The sequence below is a fragment of the Capricornis sumatraensis genome, chromosome 3, assembly GCF_032405125.1.
Source record: "Capricornis sumatraensis isolate serow.1 chromosome 3, serow.2, whole genome shotgun sequence".
Lineage (NCBI taxonomy): Eukaryota > Metazoa > Chordata > Mammalia > Artiodactyla > Bovidae > Capricornis > Capricornis sumatraensis.
In genome coordinates, this window is record NC_091071.1 from 128,970,263 (window position 1) to 128,991,428 (window position 21,166).

Genomic DNA, 21,166 nt, shown 5'->3' on the forward strand with positions numbered 1-21,166 from the left:
CAATGTTCTGTGTATTCAAAATTCATAAATGTGCATTATGTGTGAGGCCCCTGCTAGATGCTGCAGATGAAGTGTTGAAGGGAAAAAAAAACATACACATGGCATATACATACATGAGTCAAGTGGGAGGTCATCATTAATTGAATAATCACAAAAGACCTATAAAATTACAACTATTGTAAGAGCTACATGAGGCTTTGTTTCCAGCACAATGAATTGAAAGACATAAAAAGTAATATAAGGACCAAATCAATCTCAACCAACAGACAAAACACTAATCTGAAGAATCTTCAAATGCACCAAAGTATACTGATATTTAAACTGGAATCTTCAGAGACTGCTTGCAAATTATACAACAGGATTAGAACTTTAAATAAATCAACTACTTGGAAGATGCCCAACTTTGGTCTACACACTGTAATATAGATGGAACTGACTAAATTCCTCATTTTGGGCATGTTCTAGATTGCTTATCTCTTACTCTCAAAGCACAAGACACAAAACTAGGGATTGTAACAAATATCTAATCACTGTCTGATATATACTAGACACCCTTCTAAGGAATCAGCTGTAGGGATAAAAAGGTAAAAAACCTCAGCCATTATGGAGCTTATGTTCTGCTGGAGGAAATCAAACAGTAAGCAAATAAGCACATTATAGAGTAAGCCAGATGACAAAGAAAGCTTGCTGGGAAAAAAAAAAAAAACAAGGCAGAGAAGATAATCAGGAAAGGTGATTAGGGGATGGTGGAAGGGGTTGCAATCTAGTGACCAGGGAAGGCCTTCCTGAGTGGCAGGTTTTGCAGAGTACATCATGTGAAATGCCAGACTGGATGAAACACAAGCTGAAATCAAGGATGCTGGGAGAAATATCAATAACCTCAGATATGCAGATGATATCATTCTAATGGCAGAAAGTAAAGAGGAACTAAAGAGCCTCTTGATGAAGGTGAAAGGAGAGAGTGAAAAAGCTAGCTTAAAAGTCAACATTCAAAAAACTAAGATCACGACATCCAATCCCATTATTTCATGGCAAATAGATGGAGAAGGAAATGGAAACGGGCAGATTTTATTTTCTTGGTCTCCAAAATAACAGCAGATGATGACTGAGCCACAAAAGTAAAAGATGCCTGCTCCTTGGAAGAAAAGCTATGACAAACCTACACAGGGTATTAAAAAGAAGAGACATCATTTTGCCGACCAAGGTCAAAGCTATGGTTTTTCCAGTAGTCATGTAAGAATGTGAGACCTGGACCATAAAGAAGGCTGAGCACTGAAGAACTGATGCTTTTAAACTGTGGTACTGAAGAAGACTCTTGAGAGTCCCTTAGACAGCAAGGAGATCTAACCAGTCAAGCCTAAAGGAAATCAATCCAGAATATTCACTGGAAGGATTGAGGCTGAAGCTGAAGCTCCAAACCTTTGGTCACCTGATGCAAAGAGCCAACTCATTGGAAAAGACCCTGATGCTGGGAAAGATTGAAGGCAGGCAGAGAAGGGGATGACAGAGGATAAGATGGTTGAATGGCATCACCGACTCAATGGACATGAGTTTGAGCAAGTTCCGGAAGATAGTGAAGGACAGGGAAGCCTGGCGTGCTGCAATCCACAGGGTCACAAAGAGTTGGAGACGACTTAGTGACTGAATAACAACAAAAGAAGTCTTGTGAATATTTGGGTGAGGAGGATCCTGGGCCGAGAGAACAATACGCTGAGGGAGGAGGCTGACTCTTCTATGGGAGAACTGCAAGGACTGTAGAAGAATAATCAAGAAGAAAACTAGGGGGGGATAAACAGGAAGGATCATGGGGTAGTACCTGGTGAGTGACTGCAAGGCACCGAGAGGGCACTACTCTTATTCTACATGCGATGCAGAATAGTGATGTGTTCTGAAAAATCTGTAAGACAATATGTGATAAAAAGAGAAACCCATCCCAGACTTAGGAAAATATAAGTCAATGGTATTTCTTATGTTTTAATCAGCAAATAAGTTGATTACAGGAATGATTTACAACAGTCTTAAGTTATTACATGACATAATCATATATAACTGGAGAAGGAAATGGCAACACACGCCTGTATTCTTCTTGCCTGGAGAATCCCATGGACAGAGGAGCCTGGAGGGTTACAGTCCATGGGGTCGCAAAGAGTCAGACACAATTGAGAGACTAACACAACAACAACAATCATATACAAGTTCTGCATTATTCTGAAAATTAAATTTAAGCAGATCAACTTAGCCATGTATGATGTATGCATTATGATATATATAGTAATATTGATATGCCTTACTTACCTAGTGGGATCTTTAGTCTCAGATAGGATCTCAAGAAGTTCATCATTAGACAAGAAAAAGAATCTGGGGAAGAAGAGACGTTTCTTTTCCAAATATTCATTAAGTCCTTTAAGAATGAGTTCCAAAAGCTCATTAGATTTTTTAAGCCTCTCCAGCATCCTCTCAATAGTTACAACTGACAGAACATGTTTATCCTAAAAATAAAACAAAATTCACAACTCAGAAATACTAGATACTGACTTCATATTATAGTTAAGATTGCATGGTTTTAATATAACAAAGGTTACACAAATTTTAAAGTGAATACTTTTTTTTTTAAAGTGCTCTTGCCTGGTCTAGATCTAACTAGCCTCTTAAATTACATAAAAGCCACGTTAACTGGATCCTCAGTTCACTAAACTTATTTTTGGTACTTAGCCAAAGTGAGTTTGGTATTCACTGAAAGATCAATCAAAATTTCAACTGTAAATTGTTTCATACAGAAATTTGATTCCATTGCAGGAAAATGTTTCTGTTAATAGACTTTCAATGTGACTGGAAAGAAAGATAATTTTCTGCTTTGTTTTAAAATATAACAACATAATGGGAACACAGCAATTTAATCAAAGAACAAAATAATTATCATTAATACCTGTTTTTTCAGTAGAACAGGTTCATATGAAATATGCAACACATACAATTCACTTATCTTTAAAGTGGTGCAATTTTCTAAAGGCATTTTATATTTCCTAAAAGTTTTATACTTCAAATAAACATTTTAAAATGCACACAAAAGTCAGCATGACAGAGACTCAGGTCATAATTTAATGTGCAACTCATTAAAAAAAAAGTATGGAGTAGTACTCTTGTACTTGATTAAAAAAAACTAAAATGATGTTCTTAGAGTGCCACCTTCTGGAGAAGTACGGTTTTCTTTGTTGGGGGGAAAAATGAGTTGTTAATAAATGGGAAAAATTCCTTTCACAAATTAACAATGTTTTATTTTCAGCCAAAGAATATACCACAATTTGCTATTTTAGATTGCAGATTTGAAAGTTACAAAAATTCAGTTATTTAAAACAACAGTTCATATTTCTTTCCCTAAATATTATAATTACAAAAGAAGTACTTCTGGAAACACTTAGCATTTGAGTAGGAAAACAATTTTATTGAATTCCTGATGTGAAACCTATTAATCTAGATCAGTTTAAGACTCTGAACCAAATATGCTAGTTCTGAATGAATATATGTGATAATCTATGTACCCTGGTATATGGTCTTAAGAAAAAAATATAGACAAGTAATCATTATCCTGACTAGGAACTCTCTTTCCATGAGAAGGTAAACAGAATAGAAACTGCGTCAGATGAAGGAAAGCACAGCCTTGTTCCTAACCAACAAACTTCTTATTACCTGTGGGACTTTGGATCATTTAACCAGAGCCTCTGTCTCTTTATCTTTAAAATGGGGATAAAAGCCGTCTCTCAAAGTTGTTATGAGGATCATTTAGACAAAATATTGGAAGCACCTGGTATGGTGCCTAGAACACACATATGCTTGAAATTACCCTTTCCATTTCACCTTCTATAAATGTCTCTTGAACAGAAAGAGACAAACAGACACTACCCTGGGGGAATGGATGGAGCAAGTCACTTACATCATGCCATCGATTTAATGGAGCTAAAATGAACATTTTATAAACTGCCTTCCTTCTGGTGAGATAATTATCATAGTAAAATAAAACTGGCTTTAAGTTCCACACTGGCACTGCCACAAAATTCTGGTACAGAGTAAGCATTCCATAAATATCTGTTGACTGACTGAGTGAATGAAGATGAGTTCAGTTCACAGAAACACAAACTTAAAGAAGTTTTTTTGTACCAACAAAACAAAGTTTTGAAGTTTTCCTACTATACCAACTCATTAGCTAATGCTGTCAAGATAGAACAGTAAGATATTAAAACAGGAAGCTACCAGAAACGTGAAACTAAGTGCTACTCCTTTGACACTTAAATTACTTTTTATCTTCCGGAGAGGAAAAGAAATTATTAACTACCATATTTTTTGGTTAAAGGATAATTTTACAAATTTTAGGTGTCTTCTTTTGCTTCCCAAGTATCACCACTCTCATCAGTTCAAATGACAAACTACTGGCTAATTTACATTTCTAAAGCAAATACCGGTGATATCAGGGCCCGAAACTTTAATTGGGGGTATACAGAGGGCATTCTAATTACTGCTGCCATGAGAAGCTGCATAGAAAGTACACTTAATGAAATTAAACTCGAGCCAGTTCACTAAACTTCCAAAAGCATAAACTTCCTAATCAGAAACCCCTGGACAACAGAAAACTGGTCAGATTTTCACTAAACCTATTAAGTATTAGAAAGGAAACATGGATTCACCAAGTAGACCTTTATACTGCCTTGCAACTTTCAGATCCTTCGACCTCACAAAAAATAGAAATCCTTTCAAGATGCAGGATGTTTCTAGGATTACTTCAGCTCTTAGGACTCAGGAGTTATCTAACACTGAATTTTTAGAGAAGGTTGTTCAGAATGAACTCAGAATTCTTAGAACTAGCAACAACTCAAGGATCAATCTCAATTTAATTATTCATTCACTCTGGACAAATAATTCTGGAGAGCCTGCTACATGCCCCACACTGTTTTCAGTGCTTGGGCCACAACTGTGAACAAAGCAAAGACCCCAGCCTCCAAGAGGAGACAGGTGATAAATAACAAAATAATTCATACATCATATAGTCAGTTAGAAGGTAATGAATGCTGCAAACAAGAAAAGGGGGCATCAGGATGGCCAGAAAAGGCAAAGGCAGGTTTTAATTTAAACACAGTGCTCAGTGTGAGCCTCTTTATAAAGGGAACAGTTGAGAAAAGACTCCAGGAAGCAAAGACACTGATCAGCTTTGCAGATTATTTGGAAGAACAGAGTCCAGTAGGTACAAAGGTTCTAGGGCGGAGTATGTTTGGCATGTGTGATTCAAAAAAGGAAGCTAGTGTGGCTAGAATAGAGTAAGTAAGGTGGAAAGTTATAAGGACAGAGAGGTAAAAGGGTAACGTGAGTAAATCAAGAACTTCCTACTCAATGAAACTACTGCTATGTCCCATACAGAAGCATTTCTCCCCTGGATACTAAGATATTTCAACTAGCAAGACCAAAAGTTGGGAAGCAGAACTGTTGTGAGTCATTTATTGGGTGAACTAGTACGAAAAGTCAACATCATTTTCACTCCTTAATTCCCAGACCCATGAACTGTGCATATGGGAGAAACTATTTGGAGCTGGTTGAGAATATGGGCTATGTATCCTCTAGAACTGCATGCCAAACTCACAAACTATTTTCTTCCTGCTCATATATCAACTGAGTCTTCAGCATGAGACCTTCCACTTTTTATAAGGTCAATGTTCACATTAGGATCTGTAAATCTTAAAGAGTATCAGTTAATTGCCTCATTTCCTTTGTAATGTGAATACCATAGCAGAAGCAGTATTGTATGGAAACTGTGACAATAAGTCATTCAGTAAGTCAATGAATGACAGTGTTGGCAGAAACTTGGAAAAGAAAGTCCTCTGGTGCAGACAAATCACTGATCCCGTCTATTCTGAAACAGGTGCACTGTATTTAATTCCATCTAAACGGCTGCCTGGTCCCTTCAGGTGTGATCCTGTGTCAGAAGCATTTTGTTTGTTTCTGATGTTGGCAGCTTGGACGCTCTGCAGTGTTGGTTAAGGGACAGCCCATAATGGCGAATCCTTCCATAATTCCCATCTCTGTCATTATGAATTCTTTGCCTGTAGCCTGGGTTACCACATATTCCCAGTTTGATGAGGAGAGTTCTGGCTTATGCTTGCTTTCCTCGCTTACTTATTAATTGCTCTTTCAGAAGTTCTGCAGTTTGGGCAATATATTATGTGATTCTTCCATTTCACAGCTCACTGTGCATACAATGGCATATGCTGGTTGACATTCACAAATAGATCAACTGGTCAACTATATTAAGTGCCTCCTTTGGCAGCACCACCTTTTATTAAACATTTACATGGAGCACAGATATACTCATATTCTAGTCTATTCTGTGATTCCTGATAGATCTCCTTATTACCAATCTTTCAATCTTGTTTCTTCTAAGTCCTTGATCATATAGCCAAACTGCTTACTATTGACTATGATCACTCATTGGAAAAGACTTTGATGCTGGGAGGGATTGGGTGCAGGAGGAGAAGGGGATGACAGAGGATGAGATGGCTGGATGGCATCACGGACTCGATGGACGTGAATCTGAGTGAACTCTGGGAGTTGGTGATGGACAGGGAGGCCAGGCGTGCTGCAATTCATGGGGTCACAAAGAGCCGGACACGACTGAGCGACTGAACTGAACTGAATGTATATCCACACTTCTGACCATCTCTATAGGCAAGGTCAAAAAAACCCCAAACAACTAATATTAATTGACGTTATTGCATCTGAAAGGATTCCCTTCCTACTACGCTTTGAGTCAATCCCCTAAGATGGGGAGGGGTTGTAATTTTTGCTTCTGAATAATGCAAGCATATTTTGCAGAAACCTATAAACCAATCTTTGTTTAAATCTTATTAAGGAAGGTTTTGGCAGAAATAAGTAAGTAAACAGAATGACTCACATCTCCGAGACTATCTCATTGAAACACGAATGTCTGGTAAGTGCAGTCACATCAATCCATTAGACTGCATCTAACTTTGGTTCTCCCCAGACAAGCACTATTACAATACAATACCTCCCACACTCCTTAGAATTCTGAAAAGGCTTCTGGCAAGGGAAGCTCTCAGTGTGAGAGTCAGGGCAACCAGAGTTCATCAAATTCCCTCAAATATCCCCAATTCTCAGTTCTCACCATCCCACTCTTTCCCAATAAGGAATTTATCGTTCACAGAACAGATCTGACAAGGCTGTGAATTAAATTATATTGTAATTTGGCAATCTGCTGGATCAGACTGTCATTTTTGGCTATGTCAGAATTGTAGCTATGAGAATTAAGAGGCTCTCTGAGGGTAATCATAGAAGCATCTTAATCCTCTGACCATATCTTGAGCAGAGAATTTAAGCCTTTAATTAGACCATTTCTTTAGTTTTCCCAGGGTTTTAGAAAAAATTCAACCCATCTCACATCCCTTGTATTTCAAATTTGTACTGTATTGACCTGTTCCAGCAGCCACTTGGTCCACCAAAGCATTGCTTGTAAAACAGACTCTTCACTTCACGAGACTAGTAGCATAATTTGGGTAAGTGAATTTTGCACTGCCTGCTAGGTACCACCAGTGTTCCATTTTCAGATGGTAACTAGATTTTAACTACCCTAAAGCCCAAGTGGGTCAGGTAGACAATCCTAGATCCCAACTTTGAGGTTTTGATACCTGTATTCAGAATTCAGTGCAGGATCTTTCTAGGTAATTAAGCAAAAAAGAAATTTAACATAGGGGATTAAGTGATTGAAAAATCACTAAAAGGTCTAGGGGAGCACACTCCAGTCTGGTTTTCCAGAAAAACTCCGAGAACCCTGTGGAACTGATCTTCTGGAAGGGTCATCTCTGCCCCAGTAAGAAAAAAAGGACACCACCAGTGGAATGACTGCATTCAAAAGCACACCGTGGTGGCTGTGATTCTAGGATGAGAGAGGGGGGTCAGGAAGCCACCATCATCATCATCTTTAACTACCCATCAATCTGGTGACCAGACATTGAAGAAAAGGAAAAAAAAAGAGACATTTTTTGACAGCAGAAATAGCTAAAATGGCAAGAAGATGGCTGCTGTATGCCTTCCAAATCCCTGATGAGTGTACCTAACCATCAAAATCAAATTCATTTCCAGAAACTTAGCTGTTAAGGAGTCTGGAAGACATAATTTTTAGCTTTCCAGCTCCCTAGAAACTGGTGAGATACTTGGTGCCAAGTGATATTTATGACAGTAAAAGGAAAAAGAAAAACAATGACTCTTATGCTTTTGGCCTGAAAAATAGGAAGAGTAGTGTTCATATCTATTGAGATGGGGTTAGACTATAAAAGGAAAAAGTTTGGGGAGAAATTCAAGAATGTCTTTTCCTGCCTTGTATGAAAGAGGCCGCAAAAAGTAAGACACAACTGAGCGACTGAACTGAACTCAGGAAATAAAAAAGATTCATGTGGATCAAAAGTCAAATTTGGATAAATGCAAAAGATCATCCACTTCTTTCAACTCCAAATGATAGGCAATTCATTGTTCCCGTATTAGTTCCCACATTCTCTCTTCTCAGAGAGCCCCTAGAAAACTTTCCAAGTGCATGTAAAGACAGAAGGCTAATGTCTTCATCCAGAAGTCTGTGCTATCACCAGTCTGCTGACCTGCTACAGTGCTATCAGAACAAAAAAAGGCTCTGGGAGAACGTGGTGTGGTGGGATGACTAGAGAGGCAAGGGCCATGTGCTCAAGGTTACTAAGAGGTAGAGAAGATGGATCCCAAGTGCTGCAGACCCTAGGTGAAATTAAGGGCTACAAACCTGTGAAATACTGCTGTAGTATGGGGCAAAAGATGCATATGAGAAGAACGTGGCAAAAGCCATCACTGGTCAATTAGTGTGAAGATGAAGCCAAGGATGACAAAACCTAGGGGAGATGCTCAAGGTAGAGTCTCTTGGGAACCAGAACTTGTCCGGGTCTTCACCCGTGCACTACGAGTTAATCTGTGGACTTCATCTGCCCATAGTTGGTCAAAAAGCTAGACTAGTTGTGATGACCAAGAGTAAAGGCACAGCTTATGGGCATCAGAGACAGGAGGTCATCCAAATTATGACCACCAACAAAAAGAGCAGATAATTTGGCTGGATCAGTTACACCAGTGAATTTTTCTTTCTCCCTTTCTTTTTTCCCTTCCTCTTTCTACCTTATCCCCCTCCCTTAACGTCATCCCTACCTCCTTCCTGTCCCAGTACCTGGTGGTAAGCACAGGAAAGGGAAAAGCAGTGCAGGACAGCATAGTCCCCACCCACACACTCCAAAGAAGCCTCAGGTGTACCTGACTATGTGGAAGAGAAGAGCTCTAACTATAACATGAGACTGAGGCTCTCAAATAGGTACAGCTCAGTCTTCATAGGCAAAATTATCCTAACCAAAAGTGGCTGGAAAATTCTGGAATTACACTGAACTTTCAGTAGGAGAGCCTTTCCCAGTGAGAAACAGCCTTTGGCCAAGCATAGTTGGGAGAAGATAGCAAAACATAAAATTATTTCGTGTTTATGCCTTAAGGAATCAAAACAACCTCAATCAAGCCATTTATATTAACAATATCATTTACATTCTGTTTTTAACCTCTGAGCCTTTTCTCTTGGCATAGTTCTAAAAGAACATTTAGAAACCCCATCACTTCGTGGGAAATAAATGGAGAAACAGTGTCAGACTTTATTTTGGGGGACTCCAAAATCACTGCAGATGGTGATTGCAGCCATGAAATTAAAAGACGCTTGCTCCTTGGAAGGAAAGTTATGACCAACCTAGATAGCATATTTAAAAGCAGAGACATTACTTTGCCAACAAAGGACTGTCTAGTCAAGGCTATGGTTTTTCCAGTGGTCATGTATGGATGTGAGAGTTGGACTGTGAAGAAAGCTGAGTGCCGAAGAATTGATGCTTTTGAATTGTGGTGTTGGAGAAGACTCTTGAGAGTCCCTTGGACTGCAAGGAGATCCAACCAGTCCATCCTAAAGGAGATCAGTCCTGGGTATTCATTGGAAGGACTGATGCTGAAGCTGAAACTCCAATACTTTGGCCACCTCATGCGAAGAGTTGACTCATTGGAAAAGACCCTGATGCTGGGAGGGACTGGGGGCAGGAGGAGAAGGAGATGACAGAGGATGAGATGGCTGGATGGCATCACCAACTCAATGGACATGAGTTTGAGTAAACTTCGGGAGATGGTGATGGACAGGGAGGCCTGGCGTGCCAGGGTCGCAAAGAGTCGGACACGACTGAGTGACTGAACTGAGCTGAAGTGTGAAAGTGATGACTTTTTGTACCAAGCACTTAATCCATCTGGATTGTACAGAGCATCCTCATTAGCCTTCCTAAGAGAATATGGACTTAGGTTTATTTTTAAGGCTTTGGAGATTATAGACAAAAGCTGTCCTGATGCTAACATACTGAGAAAAAGAAACGGTAAAGGCAGTTGAGGAAGATAATTGAATCTTATAGCAAAAGTAAATGAAGTGTCATGCAAAGAAAACTGCTTATTTGGGAATGAGAGTAAGTAATGCTTTTTTGTTAATATGTTTTTAATTCAGCAGTTTTGTAGAATTAAAAGTCTGTTTCCATTATTACTAGTCTCAGTATAGCTGCTCTTTCAAGGCATTGAACTATTAAATTTTCTTAGCAATATGAATTTTGAAGAGCATTTTGATGAAATGCCTGATTTGGATTCCTTGGTGGCTCATCCAGTAAAGCGTCTGCCTGCAATGCAGGAGACCTGGGTTCAATCTCTAGGTCGGGAAGATCTCCTAGAGAAGGAAATGGCAATCCGCTCCAGTACTCTTGCCTGGAAAATACCATGGACAGAGGAGCCTGGTAGGCTACAGTCCATGGGGTCGCAAAGAGTCTGACAAGACTGAGCGACTTCTCTTGATCAAATGCCAAAAAAAAATTCTTTTAACTTTTAAAATTATATTAACTAGGAGAATACAAGCATCTGCTTTATTCTTTTTGGGGGGCAACAAAAATGGGGGGCAACATCATCCTCTTCCAAACAAAAACATATACATGTTACAAGGATTTTTCCATGTTTTAAGGAAACAATATATAAAAGGAGAAGCTAAATTTACAAAGCAAATTAATTAGAAATGAATTTAAAAAAAGAAAAATGTGACTTATCAGTAGGTTCTTTCAATATGGAATTCCAATGGGATTAATTCTACAAAATTTTGGTTTATACAATGTTTTGTTTCAAGTATTATTACATAAAATAAAGTAAACTTATTAAATAAACAGGCCCATGTCCATCTTATGAGATATTTTCCTATCAAATCATATAATTGTCATTGATACAATATTATCAACATTTAGGATTGTAGTCACAATTTTAAAAGTTTAAATAATAAAAATAAACATATTTCCATTTTAGGATAGAAAAAAATTTAAGGTAATCCTCTCCCTACTTTATAATAAACATATCAATATTTGATCAAAACACCAATAGAGAAGTTCACATTCATTTAATGATATAATAACTAATATTTCTTCTATTTCAATTTTAACATCCACTAACACACAAACTATGTTTTGCAGGCATGTCTTTTGGACTGAACATAAACCATACTTTCTTGAGTGTTACTGGTTTTTATTAAATTCTCTCAAATTGTAGTTTCTCCACTGTATCTGTTAATTGCTTGATTGATAGACTGCATTTTGTTTGTGTTTATTGGGCTCTTTAGATATATATATATATATATATATATATATATATATATATATATATATATATATATCTTTGCAGCTCTTTTTTTTTAAGTCCCTACAGAGAAACTTCTTGATTGAGTGGTTGGCATGCTGCTTTCTTTCTCACTGCAGAACACTTCAGAGGTGGTGCAGCCATAATGGGGAGCCAGAGAATAGACAGGACACCCCATGCTGGGCATGCGTTGCTATCTTTCTACCAGAGCATCTGGCAAGAACCACTGCTAGAACCACTGTCATTAAATAATGCAAGTTCAACGGGGACCTCAAGAAGTAATCAGGACAAAACACCCATTTTCCTTTTGATGTTTCTTGCTCCTGGGATTCTAAAATAATATCTAATGTGGGATATTAGATATGTGGGGAAAAGGCAATGGCTTACTTGGATTGTTTTGAAAAAAATGTTACTTCAACAGAATAATCATGTTCTCACAGATTTTTACCTACTTGTAGGACACTTTTCATTATATCTCTCCATGTTTTATCCACAGTTGTAAATCGCCTCCCTTCCTCAGGCATTTGAGACATAATGTCAGGAGAACTAAAAATGGGCTCCAAATACAGCCATGTGGCTTGGACCTTGAGCCATTCATCCAGAATCTCCTGAAGCAGCAGGAGCTTGCCCTCCCACTCCCTGAGAAGCAAAACACAGTGGTGCTTATCAATAGCAAATCAAGAAATGTTTCACATGATAAAACTCAAAACTAGACTGTTAACAGTACATGCAATGTTGTTATGCCAATTCCCATTCATCTACCTACAATCAAAGATAAATCACTAGATTGGCTCTAAAAAATCTGTATCTAAATAATAGCATCAACATTTATGCTAATACAGATGCACCTATCTACAAACGGGTTGGTTTCTATATATGTCATCTCAATAAACCTTTCTGCAATCCAATTCCATGCCAAAGAGTATGAGTTAAGAATGAGATTTTGCAGATAGTAATGGTATTCTCATCAAAGGCACTCTGAACTTCTTAGGAAAGGTAATTACATCCAAGATTCATTCTGGATGAATGAATTCTGTTTTTTCATTTTTAAAATAATTTGGACCCACAGCGGCTATCTTTCCAAGAGAAAATATTCCAATTGATAAGATATAATAGGCATTTTTAAAATATCCTACACAATTGTAAGTATATTCTGTTCTGTTCAGTTGCTAAGTCGTGTTTGACTCTTTGTGACCCCATATATTAGTGTGGCATTTTTGAATTAAAATGAATTATTGGTTCATTTATAAATACAGAGGGAAAAATGACTAAATTTCCTTAAGAATAAATATTATAATTACAGCATAAACTAACAATTTTACAATCACAGTTCTAAGGTCTTTGCTCTACCCTCACAACAGCCCTCAGAGGCAGGGTCCAGAACGTAATATTTATTTACCAGTAGGGATATTAAGGTACATAGAGGTAAGCATCAAGCTAATGAACAAAAGAGCCAGTTTTGAACCTAGACAGTTGTAATCACTATGCTATGAGATAACATAGCCATAAAGAAGAATGATTGGTTAAAGGCAACAAAACTTAGATATGGGATGGCTTTATGTATAGATTAATATATTACTCATCATTTATAAGTGGTGATCTGTAATTTTAGATTGCAAACACCAAGAAATGTATATAGGAGTTCAAAAAGTCACCAGGCATTTTAAAATGTCTTTTAAAAATGCCTTTCCTTTCCATGTGCATCAATAAATTTGTCTTTCACACAAGGAAATGAATGCTTTTGCTTCCTTCTGGTGCTCTTCCCTCTCTCTCTATCTAATCCCTACTAATGCAGAAAATTTCTCACTAGCTAATGAGCTCATGCATTATTCTTAAAAATAGAATCTAGACATGCCACTTTCAGAGAAGTTCAAAAATTACTCTTGATGGACATACTGGAGCAAGCTGGGCAGGAGGCAGAGCAATCAGAGACTGAGCCAACACCAATAGCTGGCCAAGCTCAGGTTTAGGATAATGTACCCATAACCAGAGGCTGATATCTCCAAGCAGATAGCTTTCCCTTGCCATGTAAATTCACAATAAAGATGGCAGTCTGATTTGGATTTACTCTTTTTTAAGGTAAAATATAAACTGCTTAATACAGATTACAAAAACTGAAAAAAACTGACAGGATAAGGGGTCATCTACAACAAACTAATTAGTCTATTTGGAAAAATACATAATATCTTCAATTTATTGTTTATATGTTCTATAACTATGTTCATAGGCACAAGATTATTTTTGAGCATCAAATATATGAGATTGGACTGTGGGCAATAAAAAAGAATATCTGGACACTGTCTACTACTTTGCTCTGAATATAGATAATAGCAAAAGTATCATGACTCTTCTAAAAGAAATAAAGGTTAATATCCCTTCCAATGTACTGTTTAAAATATTAAGTATGAAGTGCAGACTCAATTTTCAAAAAGAACTGTATATTATATATGAGTAATAATTTTGATAACATACTATAAACACTGTCATAAAAATATCACATTACCTCATTTGCTTTTCATAAGGCTTAATGAAGGGAGATCCTCGCATAGTTTGTGTCTTAATAATGTGGTCATCCAACAACATCTGAACTTCATCAACTGATGACAAAATAGATGTCCCACTTTCTCTATAAGGAAGAATGACAAATTCCATTGCATCCCATTCATTAATCATCTTCTCCATGGCCTTTTCAAGAGAATATTCTTTGCTAGCTGCTTCACTAATACCCTCAAACCTATCTAAATATGGCTCCAGATTCATATCTAAGAAAGAGAAGACAGTGGAATCATCTGCTGGCTGCAGCGGGTAACCAACGATGCTGGACATGGCCTCCCAGTGCCTGGGGCGCAAACCAGGATTACAGATCACTTGAATGAGAGGAATGTGCTGCTTGAAATCTTCCACCTTTGCTCTTATTTTTTTGGTCATTGCCAACGCATTGGGAGAATCATGAAAGGTTTTCTCCAGCTTATAGAGTCCTCTCCAGTAATTTCCAACGTCTGTTTCCACTTGGTCTGGATTCACCTTGTTATATGGTCCTTCTGTCCATGCTCTATATTCGGTGCTAAATTCTACAGCAGTTTCATAGAGACGGAGATAAGGGTTCAGACCATCTTGGATTTTTTTACGCTGAGGATAAATTGAAGGTAGCCAACCAAATGCCTCTTCTTCAGCATTAAACTGCTCAATCTGAAAGGACAAGTATTAAACACACTTCTCTGAAAGGAAATGATATTCAAAATTAAGTTTTAAAAATATATCCAATGTGACCCCCCAAAATCTCTCATCAAATGCTGAAGGTAAACTTAAATTAGGCCATACCTAGAAAATAATAATCTCTTTTTCCTATGTATTTTGTTTGTTCATTTTTGCTGTTCCTATTTCTTTTTTATTACCGTTTTCAGAGAACAATGACTTCTTAAGTTAGTTAAAATAGTAAATTTATACATATAAAGAAGTCTCTGCCCATCAAGATATACTGAGGACATAGCTTCTTTTATTAAATAAGAATTTAAATACTTTTAAACACACAACATTGTGTTAGGTACTATGGAAAACAGAAAAAAAGTATATTGCAAAGTACCAATTCCAAGGAGTTAGTAATCCAGTTGAGGAGTTAAATACCAGTTACTTATTAAATAAGCAACAGAAGAAATGCCTTAGAACAGTAGCCATTTAATATAAATTGAATAGTATATTTTTTAAAATGCTATCACTCAAAGACAAGAGAGCCTTCTGAAATAGCACAATCATAGATGCTCCTGTAGAGAAGTTACAACTGAAGCTGGGTCTTAAAGGTAAGTAGGATAAGAGATGTAAAGAAAGCATTAATTTCCTCTTAGCAAAGTAGTAAAGTTGTAAGGATGTGGGGGGTATACAGGAGTAATCTACTGAACTAAAAAGAGTGAGCTAGATATGCAAATTATGCATATTACTTAAATGTCAGTGGCATCAATTTTTAAAAAAACTACAATGTCTCTTTTCTCAACATATATTTACACATCTGAGATTATTATAAACTCTTTAATTACCTGAACTAAAATATCAAAATCTTATACTATATTAGAAATGTTAGAGAATCGTAATATGGTCTGTTTTCATATTTTGTTATTGTTGTTCAATTGCTAAGTTGTGTCTGACTCTTTGGCAACCCCATGGGCTGTAGCCCACCAGGCCTCTCTGCCCATGGGATTTCCCAGGAAAGAATACTGGAGTGACTGCCATTTCCTGCTCCAGGGGATCTTCCCAACCCAGGGATTGAACCCGCATCTCCTGCATTGGCAGACAGGTTCTTTACCACTGAACCACCACAAAAGCCCGTTTTTCTATTTCCCCTTTTTATAAAAAATACAATTAAAAATTTCAAATATCTTACATGGCAAAGAGTATGGCTTTTCCCCACCCAGCTTCTAACTGAGAACACTGGTTTCTGAGATAGTGGTATTGGAAACAAAGTGGCTTGATGGGAGAAAACAATGGACCATTAAAACACAGCCATGAAATCTAAGCTGGCTTCCATGAAGGTGGGAAATCTAAACAGTAACCAGGTGCTATCACATAATGTAAATGATCAAGAGACACAAAATAAAACTCCAAAAGCAGATGCAGATACAACTCTATCTTTAAAATAAAAGAGGAAGGCCCCTAAAATGTTATCACTACCAATAGAAAACAGCAATGCTGCTTCTCCCTGAAGCGCGGCTATACAATCTGTTTGTGCCATATATGTTAATCTCTAATTAAATGTCGTTAAACTCTTTGAATCCATTTCTTAAAGGTGAATGCCCAATACAAAGTCAAATGCTCTTTCTGTTGAACAAATTCATCCTAGAAGAATTTTTAACTTATACCTTGTCTGCTGCTAAATCCAACTTTGCATTCAGTGTCTGAGCCTTTTTCAGGTACCGTTGTACATCCTGAAGATCTCCAAAGGAGTAAAATTCTTCTGACTGTTTAGCGTAACTTTCCAATTCCTCCACAAACCGTTCACACCGTAACTAATAAAAAACAGTTTTTTGTAACTATTTTTAAGAGTAAAAACCCTTAAGCATCAAGAGAAAATTTTGGAATTTATAACGGTTATCAGAATTATTACATTTCATCACTGGCAAAATATAAAGAAAAGGACAATCTTGAAGATGACTGGGAACCAAAACATGTAGAATTTTTAAGAGTCTGGATTTAAAACTAATGGGTTAAGATTCCTATAATTAATAAATCAGAGAAAGCTTACCTCTCTATCATCAATGTAAGAAATTCTAATGAATAAAGTGTATAAGAACAAACAATGGCATTCTTTAGTATGCTAATATATATTCACTTGAAAAAAACTCATGATAATCAAGTATGGGACTAAGAGTACTCTAATTTTTTAGAGACTTATGAAGATAACTGCAGCATTTTTACTAACTGGAAAAAACTGAATTTCTTTATTTGCATTCTAATATTTAGATATCTCTTCAATTAGTAATGCTAAAACAAAGCATTCTGAATTTATTTTTCTTGTCCCATGAGTTCACTCCATAGGAAATAAAGAAAAATACATACAGATTTAGAAGCCTAAAAACCAAACTCTTCCAGTGTAAAACAAACGTGTCTGTTTTTTTAATGAGAGGCTTCTTACAAAATGTCATTGGAAAGACATTCCAAATTAAATGGTTCTTAAACAGCTCTTAATGAAACACTCAAAACTCAAATTTAGGTTATTAAAAATAATTTCATATTTTATAGATTATCTAGGTTGATTTCTGTCCTCTTTAGTTCCCTGGGCAATTAACTGCTCTGGCCCAGTGAGAGAAGGAAAATGAGAAGAAAAATTCATTAATGTGAAGTATAGTTTGTAGAATGGTATACATTTCCACAAAGTATAGATAATTCTGGGTCACCCAGTGATTTCCTAAGAATCTATTATATTGTAGCATACACATCTAATATTCATGATATTTTCTATAGGTTTTAAAAAATTCTGAAGTGGCCTAAATGTAAAATAGAAATAAATACTTAAATATACCCTTGCAGTTTAAAATGAAGGATTAAGAAATTTTTAACTCTATAATTTATGCTCCAAACATATTCTGCCAATAAATTATATTTGCTATAGTGTGGCAGACAGAGGTTAGGCTTGCTATCAAAGAACAGCTCTACTGGCTGACTTGAAACAAGTCTGTTCACCTTCACCTGGGAACCTTAAGTCTCTTATCTGCAAAACGAGACTGAAAATATGGTGTCATTTATTCAGATCATAGCTATGAAGCGCTCATGGCATTTCTGTGTGTCAGGCACTGTGCTAGCCAGTAGGGTTAAAAAAAAATAGAGAAAAAGTAAAAATAAAAGGCCTGCTCTCAAAGAGGTGACCAACTAGTGGGAGAAAAAATTGAAAATATAATTAGCCCAATGGAGAGTGTTAAAACTACCATGGGAACAGAGGAGAAGAAGCACTGAGGTCTGACTGAAAGGGCTTCTCTGGAAGTCAATGACTCTGCGGGATAGACAGGCATGTGTGGGGGACAGTGGGGCACTCCAGATGAAATGGAGAGTGTGGGGCTTCCCCGGTGACTCGGTGGATAAGTATCTGCCTGCCAGTGCAGGAAACGTGGGTTCGATCCCTGACTGGGAAGCTCCCCCATGCTACAGAGCAACTCAGCCCATGTGCCCCAACTACTGAGCCTGTGCTCCAGGGCCTGTGTGCACCACTGCCAAAGCCAGTGCATCGTGGAGTCTGTGCGTTGCAACAAGAGGCCACCACAGTGAGAAGCTTGTGCACTGCAACTAGAGAAAAGCCTGTGCAGCAATGAGGACCCAGCACAAGCAAGTGAATAATAAACACTAAAAAAAAAAAATAAAGAAGAAGAAGAAGAAGAAATGGAGAGTGTGGGCAAGAGATGAGAGGTGTAGGAGAGTGGGTACCAGAAGTTGCTCAGGGTTACTGAAGAGACAAGAGCAAGGAGTGGGAAGAGGTAGGAGATGAGGCTGGACAAATAGGGCGAATCACAAACCATCTTGCTTGCAGGACACAGACAAAAGGTTCAAATTACTGAACATTAGAGTTGGTGGAGTACTTAGGCAAGTTGGCAGTTACACAGTGTGAAGGCATACCTCACCAAGGGAGCTTGGCCTTAACAAAAGCAAACTCAAGAGAGTACTATAAACTGTGTAAGATAATATTTTCATTAATAGTCATTTGTGGGCAATGTATTAAAAAGTTTTCTCCCTTGAAAAACCAAGAAATGATGCCACATTCATCTAATATGTGTACTATCTTCTACTAAGATTAATGGGAAGAAAGAGCTAAAATATGTGAACTGTGAAATAGAGGCGCTGACAGTGCTATGTCGGAAGCTAAATATTTCCAGAAAGTGAAAATAATTTAAAATATCCATGATGCCTACCTTAAGACCTTCTTGATATTGTTCTGTTTTATCCTTAATGATTTTCCTATGTTCATCAAAAATTTCTTCCATTCTTCCGTACCACTGGAAGACATTATTATTTAGCCTAATGTCAGCTGGGGAAAAGCTGGTACACTCAATGAGGAAGGTGAGGCAGTTTTTAGACTCCACCAATCTTTGTCCCAGTTCAATCATATCAACTGTTTCTACTTTCTGAATATAAGCCTGAGGGGAAAAAAATTACAGATGGCATTTTTAGGAATAGTTCATGTCAAAAAATAGCCTGTGGAAATACACTGCATAAATATGTACAGACTTGTTAGAAGGACAGACTTTTGGTTTAAACAGGGGACTGCAGCACAGTCTGCTTCTCATCCCTCCTGAAAGAGCAGGGGTGGTGGTGGGGAGGGGGACAGAAATACTAAACAACAGACAAAAAGCACTGGAAAACCAAGGAATGCTGTAGTTCTCCGGAACAAAAGAAGCAGACGATGAGTGATACCATTAATTCTTTCAGAATAGCATTTTGTGGCACCTACTGTATGCCTGATACTGTGCCAAGTGCTGGCAATTCAGTGTGACAAAAACAGACATGGGTTTTGCCCTCAGAGAGCTTAAAGTTGTTTAGTGGAGGAGACAGCCAAATAATGTTTACATAGTTAACAAATGTAAAATTGTAAATCTGCATCAGACACAAGTGCAGCAAGACTTTAGTTATAAAAACTAAAATGTGGCCTTTCCTGGTGACTCAGACAGGAAAGAATCTGCCTGCAATGCAGGAGACCTGGGTTCAATCCTTGAGTTGGGAAGATTCTGTGGAGGAAGTCTTGGCAACCCACTCCAGTACTCTTGCCTGGAGAATCCCATGAACAGGAGAGCCTGGTGGGCTACAGTCCATGGGGTCACAAAGAGTCAACACAGCTGAGCAAAAAACTAAAATATAACTATAGACAAATTTAACAAGGAATGTGCTAAACCTATGAGGAAGACTACGGTACTTTATTGAAGGACATTTTTAAAGTACCAAACAAATATAAATACATAGTAAGATATAATATTATAAAGATGTAAATGATGGCTCAGACAGTAAAGAATCTGCCTGCAATGCAGGAGACCTGGGTTCGATCCCTAGGTTGGAAAGATCCTCTGGAGAAAGTGAAAGTTGCTCAGTTGTGTCCAACTCTTTGTGACCCCATAGTTATAGTCCATGGAATTCTCCAGACCAGAATACTGGAGTGGGTAGCCTTTCCCTTCTCCAGGGGATTTTCTCAACCCAGGGATTGAACCCAGGTATCCTGCATTACAAGATAGTATATATAAGCAACAGTTTGGCAGAATTCTAGTTTATACGTACCCCAAACAGAACAGATTTTAAAATTCAAAAATAACAATTAGTTTTATTTAACATGTCACTTTACTATTTAAAATTCTTTACCAGTTGAGCCACAAGGGAAGCCCAAGAATACTGGAGTGGGTAGCCCATCCCTTCTCCAGGCAATATTCCCAACCCAGGAATTGAACTGGGGTCTTCTGCACTGCAGGTGAATTATTTACCAACCGAGCTATGAAGGAAGCCATTCCTCAGGAGAAGGAAATAGCAACCCACTCCAATATTCTTTTCTGGAGAATTCCATGGACAGACAGAGGAGCCTGGCGAGCTACAGTCCATGGGGTCGCAAAGAGTCAGACATGACTGAGCGGCTAACAGTTTCTCCTCCAGTCTAGAAAGTCAATGCAATTTCAATCAAAATTGCAAGGGTATTAAAAGAAACTAAATTTGATGTGATTCTAAATCTCTGAAAGTACTCAAGAGTAAATATTTGAGACAGAAAGAAAGTGAAGTCACTCAGTCACGTCCAACTCTTTGCAACCACATAGGCTGTGGCCTACCAGGCTCCTCCATCCATGGGATTCTCCAGGCAAAAATATTGGAGTGGTTGCCATTTCCTTCTCCAGGGGATTTTCCTGACCCAGGGATCGAACCTGGGTCTCCCACATTGCGGGCAGAAGCTTTACCCTCTGAGCCCAAATACTCAAGA

The 21,166-nt window shown here is 37.7% G+C and overlaps 1 protein-coding gene across 1 annotated transcript in view; it reads right to left on the reverse strand.

Annotated features, from left to right (window-relative positions):
- DNAH7 (dynein axonemal heavy chain 7) overlaps positions 1-21,166 on the reverse strand; it is a 257,234-nt gene that overhangs the window by 165,248 nt on the left and 70,820 nt on the right. The window contains exons 16-20 of the mRNA XM_068967281.1: positions 19,128-19,352; positions 16,590-16,736; positions 14,243-14,928; positions 12,192-12,378; positions 2,296-2,489 (exon numbers count right to left, since the gene is read on the reverse strand). Of these exons, the coding sequence (XP_068823382.1) occupies positions 2,296-2,489; positions 12,192-12,378; positions 14,243-14,928; positions 16,590-16,736; positions 19,128-19,352 (1,439 nt within the window). The remainder of the gene's footprint in view (positions 1-2,295; positions 2,490-12,191; positions 12,379-14,242; positions 14,929-16,589; positions 16,737-19,127; positions 19,353-21,166) is intronic.